Genomic DNA, 23661 nt, shown 5'->3' with positions numbered 1-23661 from the left:
AGGATGATCTCGGGGTTAATCTTACCAGGCTCTTGCTGATGCGAACATGCATTTATATTTGATAAAGGTTACCACCTCAGCAGTCGCGGTCACCGGGTGTGTTATCTCACCCAACACATGGTGTCCTTGGGATATGTTTTCTTTGTTTCAGGAATATCAAGCAGATTTTAAATGGATAACAAGACCACTGCTACAGATGGCAGAATGGCTGATGAAAGCTCTCCAGATGTACAGATGTCTGTGCAAAGAAAACAAAGAAGAATGTTTGTTTTCTTATTTTTTTTTAGTCGATTATTTCAATTCTACCCAAAAACTAAAGTCTGTATGGACATTTATTGTGGGCCTTGTGAAATTGAAGCTTCAGAATGATTCTGTTACAAATGAACAGTGATAAGTATTTAAAATGAGGCCCAGAAATCGGCGTGATTTGCATTGCATTGTGTCTGTAGACGATTTACCACAAGATTTGCTCTTTAGGTTTCAACTGTCCCCCTTTTCTTTAAAACTTGGATTTATCCCAAGACATATCTTTTTTATTCCACTGCACCATTTTTGCACTTTAAGAGCAAATCCCTTCAAAAGCACGCACACACACACACACACACTGTGTCAATGTGTCTCTCAAAGAAACCAGCCCGTGTCTGAGCTTTAACAGAGGGGGCTTTTCTCTGGGGAGCAACTTTATTAGACTTGTCCCTTTTTTTGTTATAATCCATAGCGCACTTAAACATTAAGTCTGCCTTGTAGCAAAAAGCTGTTATTAAAATGAGACTGTGAAAAAACACTGTAATCAAAGGGCTTGAAGTAAACTCTCCAGGAAGCTTTCTTTTCCCCTGCAGAGTTGGGCACTCTGCATTTACAAAGCTTTTGTTTTATCAAGGATTGGCATATTTACTTTACTGAACGAAGTAAATCTCTTGAGTCACCGGTTGCTGTAACCTCTACTCTCACCAATGAACCTTGAATAATGGCCAAAAAGAAAAAAGGATGTTTTGAACACAGGCAGTTGAAATGATGAGTGTACTCTCAAAGATCGGAGAGATTCTCAGAAGTTACCAGCAGGACTTTGTTAAACAAAGGAGTAGTGTGTGTTGAACAGTTTGCTTGCATTTGAGAGCATATGCGGTTTGGTTTGGCCAATACAAGCATTTGCATCTAAAGCTCTGAAAAACGTTTGTCGGACTTTATATTGCAGTGTGAAATAATCTGTCACACTCTTGTAATTTTGGACATTATAAGAATTGGGCAACTTCGATCTGAAGCTTTCCAGTCGCTCGTCAAATGAATGTTTGCTGTGGGTTCGACCTCAATTCTTACACATGCTCATACATGCGTATACACTGCCATATCTCCTTGTTGTTTTTTTTAAAGATGTTATTGTAGAAATCCTGGCACACACTTCACAAATGTGGCCATGAACTGCAAAACACAAGACAGACATGTCCCATCTGAACACGTAGCCAATTCTTGCATCTGGACAATGCTTTGTGCTCTATTCATGCAAGACTAATGTTCTGTATTAGTGGGTTAATAATATCGGTGCTCGGTTAATTTCGCTTCACGCTAACAGGAATTATGAATGTGCATGAATCACAAACCTCTTGCAAAGCTCTTTTGCTGTTGTTATGCGGAAAAGAAGTCAACCCGTCTGTCTCTGTTCACACTTCTGTAAAAATATCCTTTTTTTTTAAAATCAAAATTAGGCATTTTTGCATTGAAAAACGTGTGGGCTCCGTCACTCATCACATTTGAAGAGTTATTACCTCTGTAATATTGAAATGGTTTGGTTGTTTGACAATCAGAGTCCTGTTCTGTGTAAAGTGTGTGGGCACTGTTCAAACTAAGAGTGACCTGTTCCAGCTCCTGAGATGCATGCAGCGAAATCTGAAATATTTCAGCCACAGCTGAAAAGGCGCCAGCTTTAACTACCTTTTCCAACAGTATCACACGATATTAGTGCAGTGATGGCATTTTATTTCAGGAGACGCTTTTTACCCACACCTCTTTTGTTGCTTTGTAGGCGTGAAGATGCTAACTTTTACATCACCTTTGAGCTGCAGAGTTTTGTCGTTGTAATGGTTTAATGTTCCTACGATAAATACTATTGAAGAAATTCACGTTACACAGTCGTTACGGCGCTTGTTTCGTCCTGTATGGCACTCTGCACCTTTCAAACATTAGACACCACAGAAACACACCTCAGCTTTTCCTTTTTTTCCTCTGCAGTCCCGACATTCACAGTCTCTGAATTTCTAGCTTGAAACAGCAGGTAATTTATATGCAGTGGCACATCATTACACGAAATTGAATTTGATAGACAAGAGATATGTTCCTGAAGGGAAGGTCGGCTGTGGGGGTCTGTTTTGCACTTCAATAATAACGCTCTTGTCTTTTTTGTGCTGTCACTTATTGACTAGACTAACAATGGTAATGAAAGAGCGAGTGCATCAAGCAGCAACGTTTCATTTAGAAATGAATTTGAAGGTTGTCTGTTTATTCTACCTGCAGTTTGATTGAGCTCTCATGGAGTTGTTGCCATGGTTCTGCTGGCATGAATTCATTTATAGCAAATATTGCTTCTGTTTGAAATGGCGGCAGACATATTTCAGCATGTAGAGTTTGGAGCAAAGGCTGAATAGATCCTCAGGGCCATAGATTTTATTTTTTATTTTTTAAAGGTAACTAGCATTCCACAATGGCTTGCAGAGCATTATAGCAGCATTGATTTGAAATATACGGAAACGGAATGCCTGTCAAATATTTACTCTGACAAAAGTTTTTTAGGAAAAATATGCAAATACTTTGAACTTGATGGCATTCACAACATTCAAAATGTTGGTTTTCTTCTGTGGTGCATCGCTTCATCTTTAACAGCTCTGTGAGTGTTGTGGAACTGAGGCGTTCAGTTGCTTCAGTTCTGAAAGAAAAATGTCTCCTGACACCTGCTCAACATATTCCAGCTGCTCAACGACTCCTTTGTTGTTCTTTTTGTTTCATAATTCTCCAAATGTTATCAGGTCAGGACTTCAGGTTGGCTAATTAGCACGTTATTAGCATGTTACCAGTTAATCTAATTAGTTAGCTGTTACACTATATGTCTCTTAACATCACTTCTGGAGCCCTTTGTGCCCCTGTAACAACTATTTTTGGTACACGTTATGAGCGTTAAATGATAATGAGAATGAATGAATTTATTCCTCAATAAAGGATAGAACTTCTAGTAGCCATGTTCTGTTTTTTATGATCATTAATTAAATAAAGGGTGGAAATTATCAGTACTTAAAATACGTTCTTATTTGCGTATTGTTACAAATGTAGTGTTAGAAATGTTTTTGTGGAGATGATTATTTGCTAATTTTACCACAGTAAAGTAAAATTGTGAATATGCAGAGCAGCCAATAATAACTGCACCTGAACATTGTTGTAGTTTTTAACCACTGGTTCTGCTTTTATGTGGTCAAAAGATGTGGAATTAGCCACAAAAGGCGTTTTTGTTTGTGGTGGCTTAAGCTTTGAATCTGCTACATCTCTTCTGAGAAACACTGTCTCTATTAGTGTATGAACTCCTCTCAATGTGAAGCACTTACAGTGGAAAAAATACTTTCAGTTTCCAGCCAGAAAAAAAGTGTAGACATTTCTGTCACCAGGCTTGAATTGTTTCTAGTGCCCATTTAAACTTTGTGTCTGTACCAACGGCATCATTTTCTTCAAAGAGAGAAACCGTTTAAATGTCTGCATCAGCTTTCTCCTTTTGTACAGTTATTGTCTAGACTAAATGGACACATGAAATTAAATGTTTTCAAAGAGGTCAAGCAGCTGTGATTAAACGGGCTCATTTGTAACACTTTGTACAAACTGATTAATTTCAAGAACCCATTAGCACCTACATTAGCTCTGAACTGTGACACGAGACGTGAAACACTGCCCGAAGAATCACAGAATAAACCTGGAATTTCTGCAAATGATGTGCTCGATTATGAGATGATTAAAAAGGAAAATGTTTCACAGGCTTTAAAGCTATTCAGAAAGCCCAGCAGCTTGCCAAACTCAGACAACAGGTTCAGTGTTTGTGGAGGAGTGAAGTTTTCATTTGTATCAGTAGTGGAGATGTTTCTCTGGTCGTGGTGATTCAAACTTCTAAAGTCCTGCCACACGGGACATATGTGGGTGGAGTCAGGACCTCCTTCTGTAGTCATGTACAGTGACAGCGCAGGTTCTCCTGAGGAATCCTGTCTGTTTTCCACACATTTCCTTGGCGTACACGTCTGTTACCTGGCAACCTGACAGTGACAGAATCTGGTCATCTGTTCCCGCCTCCAACCGTCATGTCTTTACTTTTCTCATGTTTCGGTGCGCTTGATTCATGTCCTTCGAAATGTCAGGCACACATGAATAATCCAAGCGATGCAGGAAAGCATGTTGCTTGGTCTTTGTCATACGGTATGTTTGTGTGGGGTGAAACACAGTAAAGATTTGAGAAAATGCAGCCGTGTTGAATCATTGTGAATAATTAGTCAGATTTATATTTACTTGCTTATTCTTGTGATTCAGCCAATGAATTTTCCACTTAGACTCCAATTGTTTAATTTCCAATCTGGAGTTGTTCTCTTATTCCTGTCAGGAGCTCATTTTTAACCAAAGATCAATTAGATACCTTCAGGGCTTCATAATAGACAGTAATTTGTGTGAGTGTGTTTGGTTGCTTAGCTCAAAATTCAGCACAGCTCGCGGGTGATTTGGGTTGACAGAACTGAAGAACTGCTCATGGAGCAACAAGCGTCACTTTTGTTCTATGAAAACATATTTTGATCGCAGCAAATTTTCCAATATTGTCATTTTTTGTCCTGCAGAGATACAAGGCTGGTAGGTGTGATGAAATCCTCAAGTGGAAGCCCCCCAACCTGAACTCTGTGGATTTTCGCCTCAAGATCAGCAAAGTCGGAGGAGAGGGGTAAGTCGCCGTTGCCTGGGAAACACTCTGCTTGTCGAATCCAGTAGCACCTATCATTTCGTTCCACACCAGGGTGTGTACTCTGAGACATCCACAAACGCACATGACATTCTGTGTGCATCGCTGTCAATGACATGCTTTGAATCTTTTTGACATTAAAATGTTTAATTTCATCCCGTGTATTTTCTCTTCCCCTTGGGGTTCAATTCCTTTTACTGCAACACAGCCGTGGCGTGCAAACGTTAATTTATCGTATCTTCATCGTTGCGTGTGTCCACTTTGGTTTTGTCATGTCGGATACGTCTTATTTACCGCATGAGCTTTGCCCTTCTCTCTCACTTTGTTATGTTTCTAATGCTCTACTAAATAAGTTATTCAGATCCACTGCTACATTTTCTGATAAGATGAAACAAAAACAATTCAGGTTCAGACAAAATGGTCAACTCCTTTGGGCTTATAAGATACTATATGAAATGCAGAGTTGTTGTAAAATGAATTGTCTCAAAGTATGATGCTGTGCATTTTATTCAAAAAAGTTTTCTGTAGCAGTGAAATATTTCAGCATCAGCTGGATAAAAATCATGAATTCCTGTCACTTTGGTGAACCTGTTTCCACTCATGCAACCTTGTGTTTTTTTTATGGGTGGGGGTGGGGTGTCAGTTGAATGGATTCCCATGAAATCTTTTATCAGGTTCCTGCAGGGTTGACTCATGATCTCGTACGTTTTACTGCTACAAAACTGATGGCCTGCTTAGTTTCCTGCCTGCTCAGGTATCATCAGGTTTGCATTGTAAATTTGAGCATGTGAACATGCTGACATTTGCAGTTCATCATGTCACTTGTAGGATTAATTACTCTCTTAGAGCTGGTAACATGGCTGTTAACTCTGATGCTTTTGTGCTGAGTTCCTCCAGCCAAGTCTGTGAATGTTACCTGAGTTGCTGTCAGCTTTCTGGTCAAGCTGCCTTTCGCCAATTGCCCTTCGAGAATGTCCCAGGTTTGTAGCCACGAGCCTTCAGCCATTCAGCAACAGACTGAGAGGATAACACCAGAGCACAGTCGCCCATTCTACTCCAAAGACAGACAGCCTGGAAGCTTCTTGACTCCTCCTTTATGCGTGGGAGAACACAGATGATTATTGTTGCCAATTAGAGAACGTTCTGATAAATCCCCAAAAGATCAAATTTGCTGGCAGCGGAGTAGATCTCACTCAGTCTTGGTGTAGGTTGTCAGATCTGTGGTAAGTTTCCGTCTGAAAGGGAGACGTGGACAGACGTGTTTGCAGGTAACATCTGTTTATTCATCAGCCCACCCAATCAATCCAAGAGCACAACTTTGCGTACCAGTGATACATACGCCTTGATAGGTTTATTACCCTCTCTGATGGATAGCACGGACGCATGCGGTGATAATTGTGTGTCAGTGAGAGGGAAGAGGTGGAAAACATGAAAATGGACAGATGAAGCCGTTGCAGAGATATTGCAAGCACTTCTCCAAAGCAAGGTGTCTTGAAATATTGTATCGATTGCTTGGATTCTGGATATTTTGAGCCAGTATTATTATTTCCTTTAAAGACAGGATGGTTACATCATCATCCCTTAGGTGTTCAGTGTTTTTATAGGCGTCTGAATGGATTTGATTGCCTCTCCAGAAACCGTGTCCAATCTTTTCTTACTTTTCTTTTTTTTTTTTTTACACTGTCATTACAGCATTGCATCCAATCCAATCGAGTACACACCCTGAAAAACACGGAAGATGAGAACAATGTAAAGTTGTTGCTTTTGACTGATGGTATTTTTGTTGCAAGTTGCTGAGAAACTTTTGTATCCAGGGTGAAAGTATTCAGTGGAACATATCTTTAATGTTGTTTTTTTTAAAGAAGATAACACAAAAATGGAGATAATATAGAGCAAATGAAGGTAAGAGTGAGCGCCACAAATGCAAAGTGAGCAGTTAAGAAGTTTTTTCATCTCAGGTTTTGTGGAGGGAGTAGGAGTAAAGCATTTGACTGCTTGTGGGAGGAAGCCGTTTTGCAGTATGTCAGTTTCTGCCCTGATGGTTCTGTATCTCTACCCAGAGTTTAGGAGAAAGGACAGATGAAGTACGGGGTGGGTGGGGTACTTTAAGATACAGCAGCTTTTCTTTTGGAGTCTCCAGCGTAAATGTCCCTCAGGAAGGGGGTGGCTGAGTTTTGTACCTGTGACCCCACCCGCTGCAGGACCTTTCTGATCTCTTTTGTGCAGCTGGTGAAACACACTGTGCAGCAGCAGGTCAGGAGCCTTTCTATTGCTGACCAATATAAGTCACCTCCCTTTTCATCATCGGGTGACATGGGAGCTGAGCACATTTTAACTTCCTGAGAAAGTAAGCCCTCTGTTATTCCTTCCCCACCTGATGGGATATGTTTGTGGAGCGGGTGAGGTCAACCGAGATGCTTACATAAAGGAATTTAATATTCTCTACCCTCTCCACCTCCTTCCTGTGTATGAAGAGAGCAAAGTGCTCAGTGTGCTGAAATTTCCTGAAATCTACAATCATTTTTATGTTTAAATCAAGGTTATTGCAAGAGCACTATAATGTCAGATGCTGAACCTCCTCCCTGTAGGCTATTGTTCAATTTCAGTCCTGCTGTGGGGGTGTCATCATTAAATTTGACAATTTAATTGGTAAGGTGAATGGAGATGTGATCCTGGGTCAAAAGGGAGGAAAGAAGGGGGCTGACGACACACCTCTGTGCATGGTGTGTGATCTCACATCCTGACATTCTGGGGTATGTTGCTCAGGAAGTCCAGGATCCATGTAGACTGCCTAAGCCATGGTTGCTGAGTTTCTTAGCCAGTTTGTAGGGAACAGTTAAAAGCTGGCCTGAAATCCACAAAACATCCAGTAGGTATTTTCCTGGTCCACCTTTGTAAAGCCTGAGTGGGGAGCCGTGATAACTGTATCCTGTGTTTGCTTGAAATGCAAACTGATGTTGGTCGAGGTCAGCAGAGATGGCAGACTTAATGTGGGAGAGAAAGAGTCTCTTTAGACATTTAGACATCCATTATGGAGATGCTGCATGCTGTCAAGGGGTTGTGTGTAAATACCAATTTTCTGCTGTGCCAGTTATAAGGTTTAAGCTGTTGCTATCATCCAGTTTTGGAAGCAGCAGAAGATTTGATTGGAAGGTTCTTAGATGCCAAGAGAGCAACGAGTCTGAGCATCGAACAAACATTCAGGATTCTGCTGGACAAACACGGAGCCTTTCTCTGGACTCTGACACCTTGTGAACAAATCCCTCTCTGTGAAAACAAAATCATTTCTAGTTGGAGCCATAATGACCTCCTCCAAGTGAAAAATGATAACGGGGACATGTGCATTTTCTTTTTCTACATTCTACAAATGATTTGTCGACATTTAAAGGACAAATACGATTACATTACTACTAATATTGATTTACATTCATAGATACAAGTGTAGCATGAACTGATGCCATAGACCATGTTAATACAAGCCTTCCTCATCAACGAAAGTGGTTTACACTTCACAACCCTACTAATGACTTTCCCTTCCCCGAGGGGACTTTCAGTCTCACAGTGCACCATCAAGCACTCATTACATTATACAGAAAATAGAAAGAAAAGGAATACATATGCATTTAAAAGACCAATGCTCTTTATCCACATATACGACTTTCATAAGCTGGTGGACTGAAGGTTTCCTCCTTCAGCCTCACCCCCCCAACCCTGAACGTCGCACGTCTCAAATGCCACTAAAGATTTATTACATTTCTACACTGCATGAGAGTACAGAAAACCTTTTCAAGAAATCAATATTTCCAGTGACTGGACCGTACATAATCAAAATGTCAAAATGTTTGAGGAACTTAAAATTTCTTTCCCCACTGCCTTGGACAAAGGTGTCTATTGTTTCCCATTGCACCGCTGGTTTGAGCCATTGTGAAATCCACTAGGAAAGCTAGACTTAATGCCTATTTCCCTCTTTTTGACCAGCTTAGTAGTTTCCTCAGAGGTTTCATTACACATATTGATTCTTCAAACAGAATAAGAAAAAAAACTCTTTACTGTTCTCATAAAGCCAGAACTACTGTAGCTCAATAGCTCTTGCAACAACACATCATCTATAGTAAAAAAAACTAACTTCTCTGGTGACATTTTAAGCGCAACTCGTGTTCCCAGATATTCATTATTTTCAACGCTCAAGCATATGGGGACTATTTTCAGCTGATTACCAAAGCAGATGTGGAACATTATGGAGTATTAACACCACATGGTTCGTGCTTGCAGGACTGACACCGTTAGAAATATGCATTATGGGTCCACGTCATTGAATATTGTGATAAGGACGTGACTTGCAATATACAAACAAATATTTCAGTATCTGGTCTGTTAATGAGGGTTCGATTTCTCCACCTGCACATGCTGGTTAGTTATAGAACATTCACAAAAGCAAAACTTCCTCTCAGTGGAATTCAGCCCTCATTAATACAACTGCGCTGGACCTACAATTTCAAGTCAAAATGTCTGCTGCAGTAAAGGTCTTTAGCCTAATGTTTACTTCAGTCCAAGCAGTCTTTTGCTACATTGATATTACGCAACTCCTGACCTGTTTTTTCTCTTTTCTTTTTTTTCAAACCTCGTCTATCTGGTTGATTTTGGCTGTTAAGGTCTTTTGTTTAATCAACATTGATTCACCCCATGTCAGAGGAAATTGTGGTGTCATTTCAAACAGGAGGAGCTGCAGTCTCACATATGACCCTCAAGCATTTTGGTTCTGAGTGGAACATCAACCTAGTGTCGGGGGAGAGCTTGGAAGCATCAACACAAGAACTTGTTCATGTGCAGCTCTCTAATTTGCACAAACTGAACTGTTTCTTCCTCTGTTCCGTAGCCCCTTGGAAAGACTTAGTGTTGTTCTAGAGAAGCCGCCACCATCTGGGTAATTTTCTTGTTTGAGAGTCCTGCAGGTTGCTAAGTCTTACGTATTAGTCCAACCAGTGAAGGAAATGGACATGGCTTGGCACTGGACAGTATACTTGAAAGCATGGCTATTTGGCTCCCTAAATCTGTACTGCTGCTTCCTTCCTCCTCCTGCTCGCTGTCATTACACAGGAGGGGGTGAGAGTGGCTTGGCTGGGAAGGCGGTGTCCAATTTCAGCTCTGTTTGAGATCTCTGAATGAGCTGCATCAGACAGCGTAGCCGCATTGTTGTTTAGCCGTCAGTTTAGCTCAGTCCCCCTTATTTTGGTGCTAAAAATGTTTAATGTACTTAGTCACTGGCACATGTTGCTGCAGTGTCTGGAATGAACAGCAGGCACATGTGGGTATTTTTGTTGAAGGGGGGGGGGGGGGGGGGGGGGGGGGGGGAGTGAACAGTGTGTGATTAAGACATCTGCTTTGGGATCTGTGAGGCACAAAACTGCCCATACAATGATGTCTGGAAATATTTGGACACTGACACACTTGCTTACATAATAGATAAAATTTTCTCCAACATTTGAGTCTTTTGCAGCCAAAGACTACCTCAAGCCAAGAGTTTAAGTTTGGACCCTCCTTTTGTTTTCCTTTGCCAGAGTTTTGCAGCAGCTGCCTTCAGTTATTAGTTTGTTTGTGAGTCTCTCTGCTTATAGTTTTGTCCTCAGCTAGAGAAATACAGCTTGACATCAGCAGAAGAATGTTCCACTTTTTTTACCTGTAAAAAAAGGATCGTGGTCATGTGTTACGAGGGCCCTATCCAATCAACTTTGCAGCATTTAGCTGAGTCTGAGGGGACAGTTTGTCCTAAACACTTCAGAGTTCCTGCTTCTGCTTTTTGACACATCATCAATAAAGACTGCTGGTTCCGTGTCAGTGGAAGTCATGCGTGCTCGTGCCATCATGCTGCCTCCATGTGTCTTACAGAGGATGTTGTTTGCCATTTCAAGCCCTTTTTGAACAGTTATTCGGGCACAGGTTGATTTTGGATTGTTCAGAGAATACTTTTTTTGGCCTTTCTGATTTTGGGGTTTTTGGGTGGTTTGCACTGAATTCTTAAAAATACACCGATATAATTAAATTTCCATATCTTGGAGAGCCATCGTCACTGTATGTCGTGAAAAGGTTTTTCTTTACCCAGTAATGGATACTGTGACCATCCACTGCTCTTTGTCACCCATGGACATCAAAGGCCTTTTTTTGTTAGAGTTAAAGTGTGTTCCTTTCTTCTCATAATGCACCGAAATGTTTATCTGGCCCCTCCTAATGCTCCAGCTCTCTGTTTAATGAATTTGTTGCTGCAGTCCACGGAGGGCTCATTTGGCAGTAACAGTTTCTCAGTACAGAAGCCACACTTGAAATCAACTGTTGACCTTTTATCTTAATTTGTAAAAAAAATCATGATAAAGGAATAGCACACAGCTACACATGAGGCTGTGCATCTGCACTGAAGGCTCATCATCGTAAACTATCTTGAATGTGTTTAAAACAGCTCAGTAATGTACAAACATTTGTTAACCTCGGGGTTTTAATCCCAGTGGAGTTTTTAGCGTTCATTGACAGAGATGGAGTTGTACACTGTTCCAGACCTTGAGCTCAGTCTTAGTTTTACAGAAATATTCTAGTCTTGGACTGTAGAGATGCCCGTGCTGTAGTTTTCTCCGGAGGTTGCAAAGCGTCAAGCTGTGCAGAGAGACAGAAGGGCTCAGAGAGGTGTAAATTCACATCTCTGTCGTTTTGTTACTAGCCGGTAAATGGAAGTGGAGTAGTGATTTCTTTGCACCGTTGTTAACACTCACATACTCTTGTGTTGAGATCCTGTGCTGAGGGTGTTTTTCCTGGTGTTAACTGTGATTTTTTTTTCTTTTTTGTCTTTGCAGGCTGCTACCACAGACTGTCGGCTTGCTCTACGTTGGCAACTATGACAGGCCCTTTGCGAATATGAGGGTGAGAAAATAAATGTGTTGTTTTGAATTCCTCCATGTGCCACCAAGCCAAAGCCCCCAGTGCTCCCCCAGCTTCCTTTTTGGAGCAAAGTTAACCGTGTCATGAATTAAAGGTGCACACTATGCATTTTGCAAAGCAGGTCTTATCCTAAATGAATTTCCCATTAGATTTGTGGTGCAAAACCAAAATCAACTCTTTGAATACCCAAAGGTAGATGAGGAGTGCACATATTAACTTTCAAGTCAAGGTTAAACACTCAATTTCTTCTGCCGATTCTGTGTCAACAAACAGGCTGAAGTTTTGACCTCATAAGAGCATTTGATCACACATGGATAAGAAACATCTTTGTTTTCCATTTCTTCCATTCCTATTTGCAACACCTCTTAAGTTTACATATCCAGTAGCCTTGATAATTTACATCATTGCAACAAGTGATTTTTATCTCGTACTCACTGTCCAACTGTTTGTTAGACTTGAGATTGGTGTTCCAGGATGTTAACCTCAACCTCGAAGAAATGATCAAAGGCATTTTTCACTGTTTTTCTAACATTTAGATTTCAAAACGATTGATGTGTTTTGCTAAAAGCTAAAATCTTTAATCCTGTACTGGCACCAGAGTACATAGTTATTCATTATTCATTTGCGCAGAATTCTCTGGGAGTGAATATGTGTCTGCCGAACGAAGCAAAATGCCCGAATGCCAGAAACTGCAGTTCCTCCAATGGCCTCTTAAGGCTGGATCCCAAAAGTGATTCAGCTCCCATAGATCTGAGTGTTCAAGCAGGCATGAACATGTTTACAGTCTGGTACAAAAACTGTTAGGTCTCTGTGGCTGATTTCCTCATTCAAAGCAGCTGTACGTACATCTTTATTTTACTCAACTATTTACTGTAAATGATATTAAGTGTGAAAAGTCATCTGTGGTTAATGTTGTGGTTGTTTTGAGCTACAGGTGAGTGCTTTTGGCTGCTACCTAGAGAACACACAGTGATTTTACTTTTGCTCTACTTTAATGTGATTTCTATGATATTCTTGCATTATATGGAAATTTCTCATTTTATCTAAACAGTTTGTGGTACGTGTGAGTTTCCCCAACAGTCATGGGTCAGAAGCAGAGTAAATGAGTGTTTCTGCTCCCTCGGATATTGTCACTGTGGTACCAGATTCCAGTGTGTCAGCCTCATGGTGTATTTTCAGTTTGCTGCTTGATCTCTAAACAAAAATGAGCAAAAGCTGCAAGGACTTGGGTCGTTCCCTGATGGTTTTAATGTTGCTATTTTTGCTGTAAGATGTGCTTTACAGTCAGTCGGTGTGAAAAAGCTACCAAAAAAAAAAGTAATAGCATGCCAGCAGACGCCAGGAAAACTTGTGGTTTTGGCCGTAACGCTGTTCCTGATAAGTCTGCAGTGCACCACTACACAGTAGTTTTAATATTCATTGCCATGCTAATGGCCATGCTAGTAATTCCAATGTGGCGATTAAATGCAGTTTGAGGCACATCCAGTTGGCAGCTTATCGAAATGCATTTGGCAGTGGATGCAGGAAATCAGACCAGCTTTATCTGTCCTTTGAAAAACGTTGTATTCTTTATCAAAACCTACATTGTAGCTGCAATTCTTCCAATTTTGCCCCTTATTATTGTAATTTATGTTAGCTCCCTGGAAATTCATTTTGGCTGGAAGCAAGCACACCTGAAGATGTTGTCATTGTGATGAGCATCTTACTGAACACATTTACTGTTGCAGGTTTTTAGAAATGAAAGATCAGGAATGTAGCAAAGGGCTGTGAGATGCAGCTTTTTTTTTTTAGTAAGATTACTTCTAACAATGATTGAAGTTTGTTTTTGGACATTATGAAGTCTAAGAAAAGGGAGAATAACACTGTTGAATTTGGTTCCAACGACAGACTGTACATACTGCCACTGTGTCGTGATGTCACCCAGAAATTTGTGGACTATTGCTCTAAAGCCATGAGTTTGTTTTTTTGCCACTACTATCCTTAGAGACATGTAAAGGAAAGACATGCCTGGGAACACCAAACGCCTCCATTAGCCCACAGCTCTAGTTACAGTTTTTCTTATTCAATTGTGAGTAGGTCTTTTTCACCTTGTTCTAAATGTCTGTTTTGACTGTTAAGGCATTTTTCCATGACATGGTTCAGCACAGTAAGATTCAGCTCGGCATGAATCCATGCTTTGTTTTCCACTGCATAACCTCAATGTGGGCAGGATCGGCTGTTAATCAGTGTGTGAAGCTGTGGGGACACAGAGGCAGCTTCCCTCTATGTGTGTTTTTATTCATTTGATTTAGCAGAAGCTTTTATCCAAAGTGACTTACAAGTGAGGAGTGTAGAGGAGAGTAGAGTGGTTATTAAACTGAATGAGTGTGCAACACGCTTTCAGTACACAGGGGTTTGAATATCTTTCTATATTTCTGAATCTCTTTCCATGCCCACAAATGAGATCTCCTTGATTTATGTTGTAACTTTTGTGTTGGACTATGAAACGAATTTAAAGAACAAGACAGCGTGTTGCTGTGTGCAGATTAGTTGTTACGTTACACCCACCGATGATCTTCTCCTTGGACCAATGAGCAGTCTGCACGGTTTCCACGTGACTGTGTAGCCTCAGTTTGGCTCGCTTGAAACCTCAGCTAAGGTAGCACTAAAAAAGTAGCAGCTAATGTTAGTTACGTGTTACTACCTTTAATGGAAAATTCAACAAAAGCGAGCTAAACCATGGCATATAATGGAAAAAAATGCCATAAATGTGGCCTGTTCGGGATTGATTCACTTTTGCGTTTGGCCTCAAGTGGTCACCTGAGGAACTGCAGTTTCAGCACTAGCGGTTGCTATCTGGGTCTTGCAGATTGTCAACAGTTAGTAGTCTCTGAGGAGCCTTTCAGGTCGGTCAGTAGAATTTGACAGAGAACGTGACAGAAATGATACAGAATGGTAAACTCAAGCTATCTGTTGTAAATATACCTCACAAAGACATTTAAACCTTTGTTGTCACTTCATCTTCACATGCAGCGATATCTCAGCTCAGCTTATTTACAACCTGTCCAGTCATCTGTTGGATGTGTTTTTACAGTTTTCTTACACCCCTCTCCGTGGAACTACCTAAAATATGTATGAGCTAATGTGAAGCTGTAACTACAGACCACTTGTTAGCAGTTGGAAAAAGCCTTTAAACACCACTTTTAGACAATTTATTTATTCTGTTTTGAAGCATGATGAGCGACACTCTGTGATGCTATTGTCTGATACATGTAACAAGCTGTAGGACTGCTTCTAGAAGTTTTACTTTTTTTTCCCTTACAGTTTTCACACGTTACTTGGTTGGACCTCTTCTTTGAACTATACGGTTGAGTACAAATTGGACTTGACTGACTCCAGTATAACAGTTTTGTTGCAGCTCTCAATAATTTCGTAATATGCCCAAAATCCAGGTTATCCTGACCAGAGGTTTTAACTGGATGAGTTCCTGAAAACACCAGTGAGTGTGTTAGATTTTGAGAAAATGAAAATGATTAAATTCATAGTATATGCTTATTTAGTTCTATCATTTAAGAGTTGTTTTTTTTTTTTTTTACCTTCTTTCAAGATACCAGAACTTTTAAAAATGGTTTGGTCAGAGTAATTGCTATTGATTTCTTTCATTTTGTAGACTCCCTGTGCAAAGCTATATGTGGCCTGTGCATTCAGCTCATTAATCATAAATAATCTAAAAGGCGCCTGGCAGGTGTAGTCACCAGCAAAGGGGATAAGAGCTGCTCTCCGTCAAAGACTGTCAGCTTTGATGAAGCTGTGATGGCTTAGCAGTGTGCACTTCACCTGCTGTGAGCTGAAATGACTTTGATTGTTGCCTCTGTCACTGAACTCCCCAATTTATGTGACTCCCTCATGCCTTGCTATGCTCAGGTTTTGCCTATTGTCTTGGATTTGGGATTAAAAACCATGAATAATGTCAGAATAATTAAGTGTTGCCAACAGAAACCAGTGAGTCATGCTGCACCTCAAAACAACCCAACCCTTTAGAAGTTTGTAAAGTTAAAACACATCTCTCTGTCTTGGAGAGTCTTGTTTACCTGCCAGACTTTGACACTGTGCCGCACACCTGCTTTCTCTTCATTTGACTCACTTACACATTATTAACTTGTTTTTCTTCTCTGTGTGCCTGATCCTACAGTCAATTTGAATGTGTGAGATAATGATCAGCATTATGCATATTCACCAGAGTCCATAATCAGACTTCATATTGGTTAATGAGCAATCCTATTTATTTGTTCTCTGACTTGACTGATCAATGCCAGGTCTTGCTGTACTTGGCCTGAGCAGAAACATTGCAGATAAAACAACAGATCTGAGGCACCTCGGTTAACTTTATGATCAATTCACTGTCTGCTGAGTTCTCTGCTTTTGCAGGAGCTGTTATACATGTTCAGAAGACAACTGCTGTGTCTCACAGTGTATATGAAAGATTCAGTGTATGCTTTCATACTGGCCAACTTTGATTTTTATGCCCTCTGAGGGGGTTTGTTCATATTCATCTTTTGCATCTTACATCCTTTTTCCCACTTATATATTGTTTCATCGAGTTTTTCATTATTAAAAGGGACCCGAGTGCCGCAGAGTCGCAGACGTGAGAGTCGGCTCTGATTAAGTTCAGAGTGAAACAAAGGCAGGGTCGACCAGAGAGAACAAAACACCTATTCAAGGAAATTACTTACTTTGAATGTTTTTTCATCCGTGGCATTCTCACTTCAATGCAATATATCGTGGCACTGAGCGCTAATGCAACAGTCCCCTTGGAACTGAAGTATTTATGAAGAAGCAGGTTAACTGTGTTGTGTTCAGGTTGGAAAAAAAGTTGGATGTCATAAACTCCTGTAGCCTTGAGTTTGTTTTGATCTCAATTTCTGCACTCCTGGATGATAAAGTATTCACAAAGCTGTACTAGTTTGGAGATTTTCTTTAGCGAAAGCTACATCTTTATCCTCTTGTCTTGATAAGACTAAAACGATCACCCTGCATCGTGGAAAAGGTTTCATTTGTAGCCTTTATGTTGTGTGTCTGGGTGCAGTTTGGTGTTTGTGCAGTGCACACTGTTATGTGCTGGAATATGGATTCCCTCTCCAGATGTTCATATTGGTGCTGCCACAGACGGATATGAATGACTGAATGAAATGTTCAGCTGATTTTCAGACTAAAATGTTGCATAAACACAGTTAATTGTTACTCAGGAGTTCCAGATAAAGCCAATACAGCATCAACTTAAACATCTGAGAATGATTTCCATTATCCTTGAACAATTAGAAGTAATAAACTTCAATACAATAACTACCCTACAATAACATTTCTCTTGGCAACTGCTACAAATTGAGACAGGTCAGCAATTAACTGAGCTGCAAAGATGGATAACTATCCAGTGAAAACGGATTATGAAAGGCTTGGAAATCCTGGAAAACTAGAACATGTTTCTGGGAAATTAACATATTAGAGTGAAAAGCAATCCTTACTGAAAATATCAGATGACACTCTGGCGCTGTGGCACCACTCTGGATCTATTAACACATGCTGTTGTCGGAAAATATTTCATTCTTTTATGGAAAAGAGTGCCACCAGTTATGACTGCGAATGCTGCCAGGAAAGCATCGGTGCTTAATAAGCGTGTGATCATTTAATAAGAATAAACTCTAATTATGCATGTTTTCTTTTCCTTTTTTCGTCGTGATATTTTGAGATTTCCTTCGAATCTCCTTCTTTCTGAATGTGGTATTTTCTGCATCTTTTCTTCTGCTCTGCAGTAGTGTAACACTCGCTGGTAGAGACTTTGAACGTCCCTGACAACTGGTGGCACACGTGTTCTGCCATAATGAGACAGATTTGGACGGATTAAGTAGCAAGTGGTGATGAAAAATGGCAGCCAACGTGTCCCTCCTCACCAGCAGGGAGAGATGCAGCCGGTATCTGTGCGTCCCGCCTGCCTGTGTTGCCCTTCACAGTTTTCTGGCAGTTTGCTGCGTTGAGCTTTAGGAAATCTTAGAGATTCTGTCGCTGCCTTAGATCATCTGCCATTCTTTTCCACATGAAGAAATGTTTGGCTCATCAGTCCGTGTCTTCAAAGTGAGAAAATGTAATTGAAATTACACACTGAAATTGTGATTTATGAAGCTCTAAATGCCACACTCTTTCTGCTGTATTCATTCTTCGCTCGTTCTGTCTTCCTTCCTCACACACATTCTTGCTTCCTGTGTGAATTCAACCCCCACTGTGAGCCCAGATGCCCCACACTCCATGATCACATAAGCTCTTACTTTGTAGTGTCTTGCCAAGCATTGATGCTTTCCTGGCAGCATTCGCTGTCAGACTTTGGCTGGAGGTCACATGGTCACTTGTCAAAACTGTCAATGTCTTTATGTGTTTTGTTTTTTTACCCTGTGGAAGCTCAAGGTGAGAGGTCACAGATGAGCACATTATAACGATTTTAGTTACTTTATTTAAATGGCCATTTCAGCTGCACTTTTTTGTCTGCTGCGTTTCCATCAGCTCGGGGATTTGCATTTTCCAAGTCTCAAAAATCCTCTCGGTGAGACACTGTCCCTTGACGAATAAACAACAGATGCTCAAATGTCTTCTTTGACTCATAGTTGATCTTCAGTATCATGTGCCATTTTCATACACTTGTGCGGTGTTACAGTGTGCAAGCACTGTTTTTGTTTTCAAGGCGGAGCATGATGTAATAAGTCATTGAACCTGTGTAGCTCAGTAGGTGGAGCGGGACCTGTTGCACTGCTTTGTTTCGAGATGCATCAAAGCCATTCACACACTCGCATTGTTAGTGTTTGTATGTGCTAATGTTTAAGTCGAAGCCCTTTGGAAGAACTGCAATAGAGAAAAGACAGTTTGCTTCTGCCAGTAGTCATGAAGACAACATCACTTGGGTCATATTTGTAAAAAGGATTTCCTGAAGTCATTATATGGTACTTTGTGCTTGTGCTGAATAAAACAGGCCTTGCTTCTTCTCCATGTGCTTCTACCTGAATGATGTGGTTGTCTTCTTCTACTGTGTTTTATCCCATTCCACAGTTGAGCTCCATAATGACAACTTAATCCTGGGAGGATTATTATCAGCATTCACGGTTTAGTTTAACTGGTCAGACTGCTCTGAATGATCATCAGTAAATAACAGTAATGTCAAAGCTTGAATTGTTATGGTGAAAAGTACATCTGTGAGGATGTGCAGAGTTTTGGGTGATGCTGCAGCTTCGTGTCCCACACACGGTGGAGACATTGTCCTCAGGTCATGTAAAAGATCACATTTTTCTTGAGCTGATAACTGCTTGTTGCTGCTTTAGTGCTATTTAACTCTCACCTGTCAGGAGTCTTTCAGAGCTCCTCAACAATTGTACGACAAGCTTAAACTTGTAGAAAAGGGATATTTACTGCTGATTTGTGCTACACTGTGATATGAATTGTTATTGTAATATGACATGAGAGAAAAACGTGGCTCTATGAGGACTTTGTCCCTCACCTGATGTGCTTTTCAGTGTATCACAAATGATGAATATCTGGCATGAACCAGGGCTCTTTCCATCACTTTCACAGACATTTGTGAGTGAAGCAGTGAGGAGCATGTATGTTTAAGTGACCGGTGACTGTATGATGTTAAAGGAAGAATTGGTTAATATAGAAAGTATAAAGTTACCGGTGTACCTTTATAATTGTATTAAATATTCCCTCTAAATGTGAGTAAAGTAAAGTAATGGCTTATTTTATCTGTATTTTACAAGCACAGATTTTCAAATAGCTGCTGGCTCCAGCTTCTGAAATGTGTGCCTTTGTTTGTCTCTCTTTGATGTAATAGCTTTTTTTTAACAAATCAAGTAATATCACAATGAAATTTAATTTCATGCTGAACACATTAATTATGAGTGGTGTTAAATATTTGAGCTGTAATGTGTTGTTTATACGTCTGATTCCTTAAAGTTGAAATGGGTTTAAAATGGCTGCTGTCGCATGGTGCCAAAACTATTAAAAAAAACTCTGTTTAATGTTAATTTAATTTTAATAAAAGCAAATAGTGAAGATGATATCTTGCTGCATATTCAAAGCACATTGGTATATAACATATACGTCATTTTCAGGCTGTTCCAGTGATCGACATTAGTCTCTCCCCGGAGATAAAAATCAAAACTCCAGTAAACCAGATAATGTCACTGGGACAAACTGCCTCACTGGTTTTTCATTTTCATGGGCAATAATGTTGCCTGAGGAAAACAAAATTACTCTCTCATTCACTCACATTAAAGGTACATCTTTCATCTCTGCCTGTGCAGGCAACCAAAGAGCTGAAGCAATACGACAACAAGATCATCGAGTGCACCTTTGCCAACAACAGCTGGGTGTTCATGAGGCAGAGAGTCGACAAGAGCTTCCCCAACTCCTATGACACAGCCATGGGTGAGCCTTTGTTCTTCCCTCTCCAGCAGTTATTTATTGATATTTCACTGTCTCCTCTATCTGTGTCTGTATCAGAGTAAAAAAGCACCAGTAAGCCAGTGATTAATGGTTTATTTTATCTGTATTTTACATCAACTCGTTGTCTTGGTAAAATATCTGTGTTATGAGATGTGTGTGTGTGTGTGTGTGTGTGTGTGTGCGTGTGTGTGTGTGTAGCAGCAGATGTTCTGTTGTATAAGAAAACACACATTCTGGCCTCGTACTCGGTGACCTGGACAAACTGTTTTCATCACGTCCTCTTTTGAAGTAGAAAAACCGACCCATTCCCGCAAACGCTTTTCTCTTTTTTTAACACATTTCTGTGATGTGAAAAACAAGAAAAGTGAATAATTGTTTTGGTTCTACTGATGATTATATCTAATAATGTGGTGCAAGCTGCGAAGCACAAACACCACTAAAGCCGTTGGTGTTTCTGGTGGCGTGGCTGAGCTCCTAACACAGAGAAAAAGATTTAAGTTTCAGCGTTTCTGGACTCGTGGATGTCACAAATCCACAAGAGAAGTGGTACAATTTATCAGCCTTTTTAAGCAAGCAAACAATAAACTCAGAGATTTAACTGTTTCCCCCTATTCCTCCTAAACAGCCATGTTTTACACAAACACACAATGCTTATCTTCATACTAACAAATTATGGTTTACCTGTACTGATGGTAGTTCAACTTTTGCCAGTAAACTTTTGCTGAATAATGAGTCTTTTAATAGCATCAACAGAAATATGAGGTCAGAAATATGAGATTTAAGTCAATTACTTTGAGTAAGCATTAACCCAGCCCCAGTTATTCATCTGTCAGATCTAATTCTTTTTTGGGACATCCACACTGGACGGTGAAGCAAAAAGCCAACTGCGATCACAGAAACCAGGAGGTCAGGTTGGAGGTTTAAGACAAATGAGACAGGCTCAGGTCTGATGTAAGAAATGTTTGTGTGGAGCAAATATCTGAAGTTCTCAGGCCAACCAGCGTTGAGTTGTGACAGACCATAAATTAAGTCAAATGGCTGTGTGTGTGTAAGGCATCCACCCGCAAATATTTCCCAGCTTATTCTGCAGCTTTATGGATGTTTTTATTTTCTGTAACTTCACTCTTGTGGCTCATTCTCCCCACGCCCACCTGCCCTTTTTCAGCTAAAAAGCAGAATAAAATCTGCTCGTGGTTGATGTAACGGACCATTAGCCAGCTAAAGAAGCAGGAAAGAGCTGAAATTATACTCCACCATGGCTACTTATTGTGCTTAGTTGCATCGTGGAAGTTGGTCATAAAACTTTTTTAATGATTAGGACCTAGATGTTGTATAATCCCTAATTTATGTTATTTTTGTTGTTATTAGAAGAACTGCCGGTATTTTGTATTAAATGTTTAAAAAATGAGTTTAATTTCACACTTTCTAACTCGAAAAAAGAGATTAACTTTTTTTTTTTTTTTTAAGTAAACATCTTCACACATGGCCCTTTGTCTTATAAAAAGTGCTACATCGGCCTTTGGTGTAAACAGATGAACAACAACATAGAGAGCGTGATGGAGAATGCATGCGAAAATAACCGTTTTTGCACTGTAAGAAGCCTTGTTATTGCAGCATTAGTTCTAAATGTTGACACAACAGGGCTGTACAAGGCAACAAAAACGAGAAAGAGGAGAATAATCATTTAAAGAATGAGCAGCACTGACTGAAAATGAAAGGATGAAAGAAATAGGACTGCGTTTTTGAGCTTTGGATATTGAGGTTGGCTGCGGTGCTGCATTGGAACCCAGATGGCAAAAGCGCCTTTTATCGAAAATCTTGACAGATAGTATTGCTTTTCTCCCCAGGCTGATAACACTTTGTTCCATTTAGCAACTGCAAATAATAATCCATGTGTTGTGTCAGTGCTGTGGCACGGTCATGAATGTGCCAAGGGAGCTGTGAAGTAGAATGAGTTATTTCCAGCACCCTTGGTCCCAGAAGGAAAATCTAACTCAATTGCCCATACTTACAATGAGGTGACTCAAAGTTGAAACACTTTTGAGATGAGGTTTAGTTTCATAGCCCAAAAAAAAAGAAAAAAGTACCTCTACAACTCAGATGAATATGAAATTCTCTGTTAGTTAACTTGCATGTTAGAACATCTTTGGTTATTCGATTTAAATGGGTCATTTGCCCAAAAAAAACAGTAATTTAGTGCTGCTGGAAAAGTCTGTCAGCATCTGTCGTAACTTCCTTCCCTTTGTGTGTGTTTGTTTTTCTCTCACCAGCTGTGTGTAAAAGCATCAAGGAACCTGTCACTAAGGAAATCCTTTTGGAGTATCTGGACCGCTGTGCTCAGGCAGTCCAGGCCCAGAGCCGGAAACGCCCTGATTCGGAGCTAATGCCCCCTCCCCCTCCAAAAAGACCCAACCGGGCCATCCCGTAGCCCACAGCTGAACCCTCTGGACTGCCCCACAGTCATCTACATCACCAGCCACAAAACCCCCCAACAGAAAACAGATATTTCAAGGCATTCTTTCCGTAGCAACATTTGCTTTATCAGCCTGTACATGTAAGGACTTCAAGAACTGTCTGCCTCAGTGTGTTTAATTTACCTTGTAGACTTCTTTGTAGCTTCGATTGCTTGTGTTCTTATTAAAATGCTCAACATCATGCTTAGGTTATGATTTTTACTGTTTGCCTATTTATTTCTTTTTTTTATGTCAGAGCTAATTGGTATTTATCAACGAGGATATTGTTGTGGCTACAGAAACACCTGACAGACCTTGTTTACATTTTGTCCACCAGTTCCTTACATTGATTTGAAAGCAGTAAACATAATCAAATCTCCATCTGCTGTCTTCATGCGTTTAGTTTTCCATCATCAAAGATCCTATTGAGATTACCACAAAGCTGCAGAGATTAGAGGTCTAGATTCAGTTATGAGAATAATGTTCTAGACCTGGAATGTTTAGTGGAGGGGATTTCCCAAATGTCTTTACTTCTACAATCACCACACAGATCAGGATTAGATCACAATGCACTGCCGCCGCCCATCTGTGTGGACTTTTAAAGGCCACATGGGTGGGCAGGGAGATGACGGCAGGATTACAGTCTCTACTAAAGCACTACAAAGACGAGAAAACTGTGAAGTCCAGCCACAGATGGGTGACTGATTATAGGGAATGATCAACTTGACTTTGCGTTGTCATTGGTCATGTGCCCGAGGTTCTCAAGTTTTGATCACGCTGAGTGGCAGTAATCAAAGTTTTATCAAAGTTAAAACGCACATACAAAAGGGTCCCAACTGATTCCATCTGTTG

At 40.3% G+C, this 23661-nt stretch overlaps 1 protein-coding gene across 1 annotated transcript in view; it reads left to right on the top strand.

Annotated features, from left to right (window-relative positions):
- rngtt (RNA guanylyltransferase and 5'-phosphatase) overlaps positions 1-23011 on the top strand; it is an 85643-nt gene extending 62632 nt beyond the window's left edge. The window contains exons 13-16 of the mRNA XM_072362272.1: positions 4851-4951; positions 11809-11875; positions 20215-20338; positions 22627-23011. Of these exons, the coding sequence (XP_072218373.1) occupies positions 4851-4951; positions 11809-11875; positions 20215-20338; positions 22627-22784 (450 nt within the window). The 3' untranslated portion in view covers positions 22785-23011. The remainder of the gene's footprint in view (positions 1-4850; positions 4952-11808; positions 11876-20214; positions 20339-22626) is intronic.
- The last annotated feature ends 650 nt before the right edge of the window (positions 23012-23661 follow it).

Source organism: Leuresthes tenuis, unplaced genomic scaffold, assembly GCF_036924035.1.
Source record: "Leuresthes tenuis unplaced genomic scaffold, fLeuTen1.0.hap1 SCAF_13, whole genome shotgun sequence".
Classification (NCBI taxonomy): domain Eukaryota; kingdom Metazoa; phylum Chordata; class Actinopteri; order Atheriniformes; family Atherinopsidae; genus Leuresthes; species Leuresthes tenuis.
Note: the sequence above shows the minus strand (reverse complement) of the source record. Positions and strands in the feature narration are given on the sequence as shown.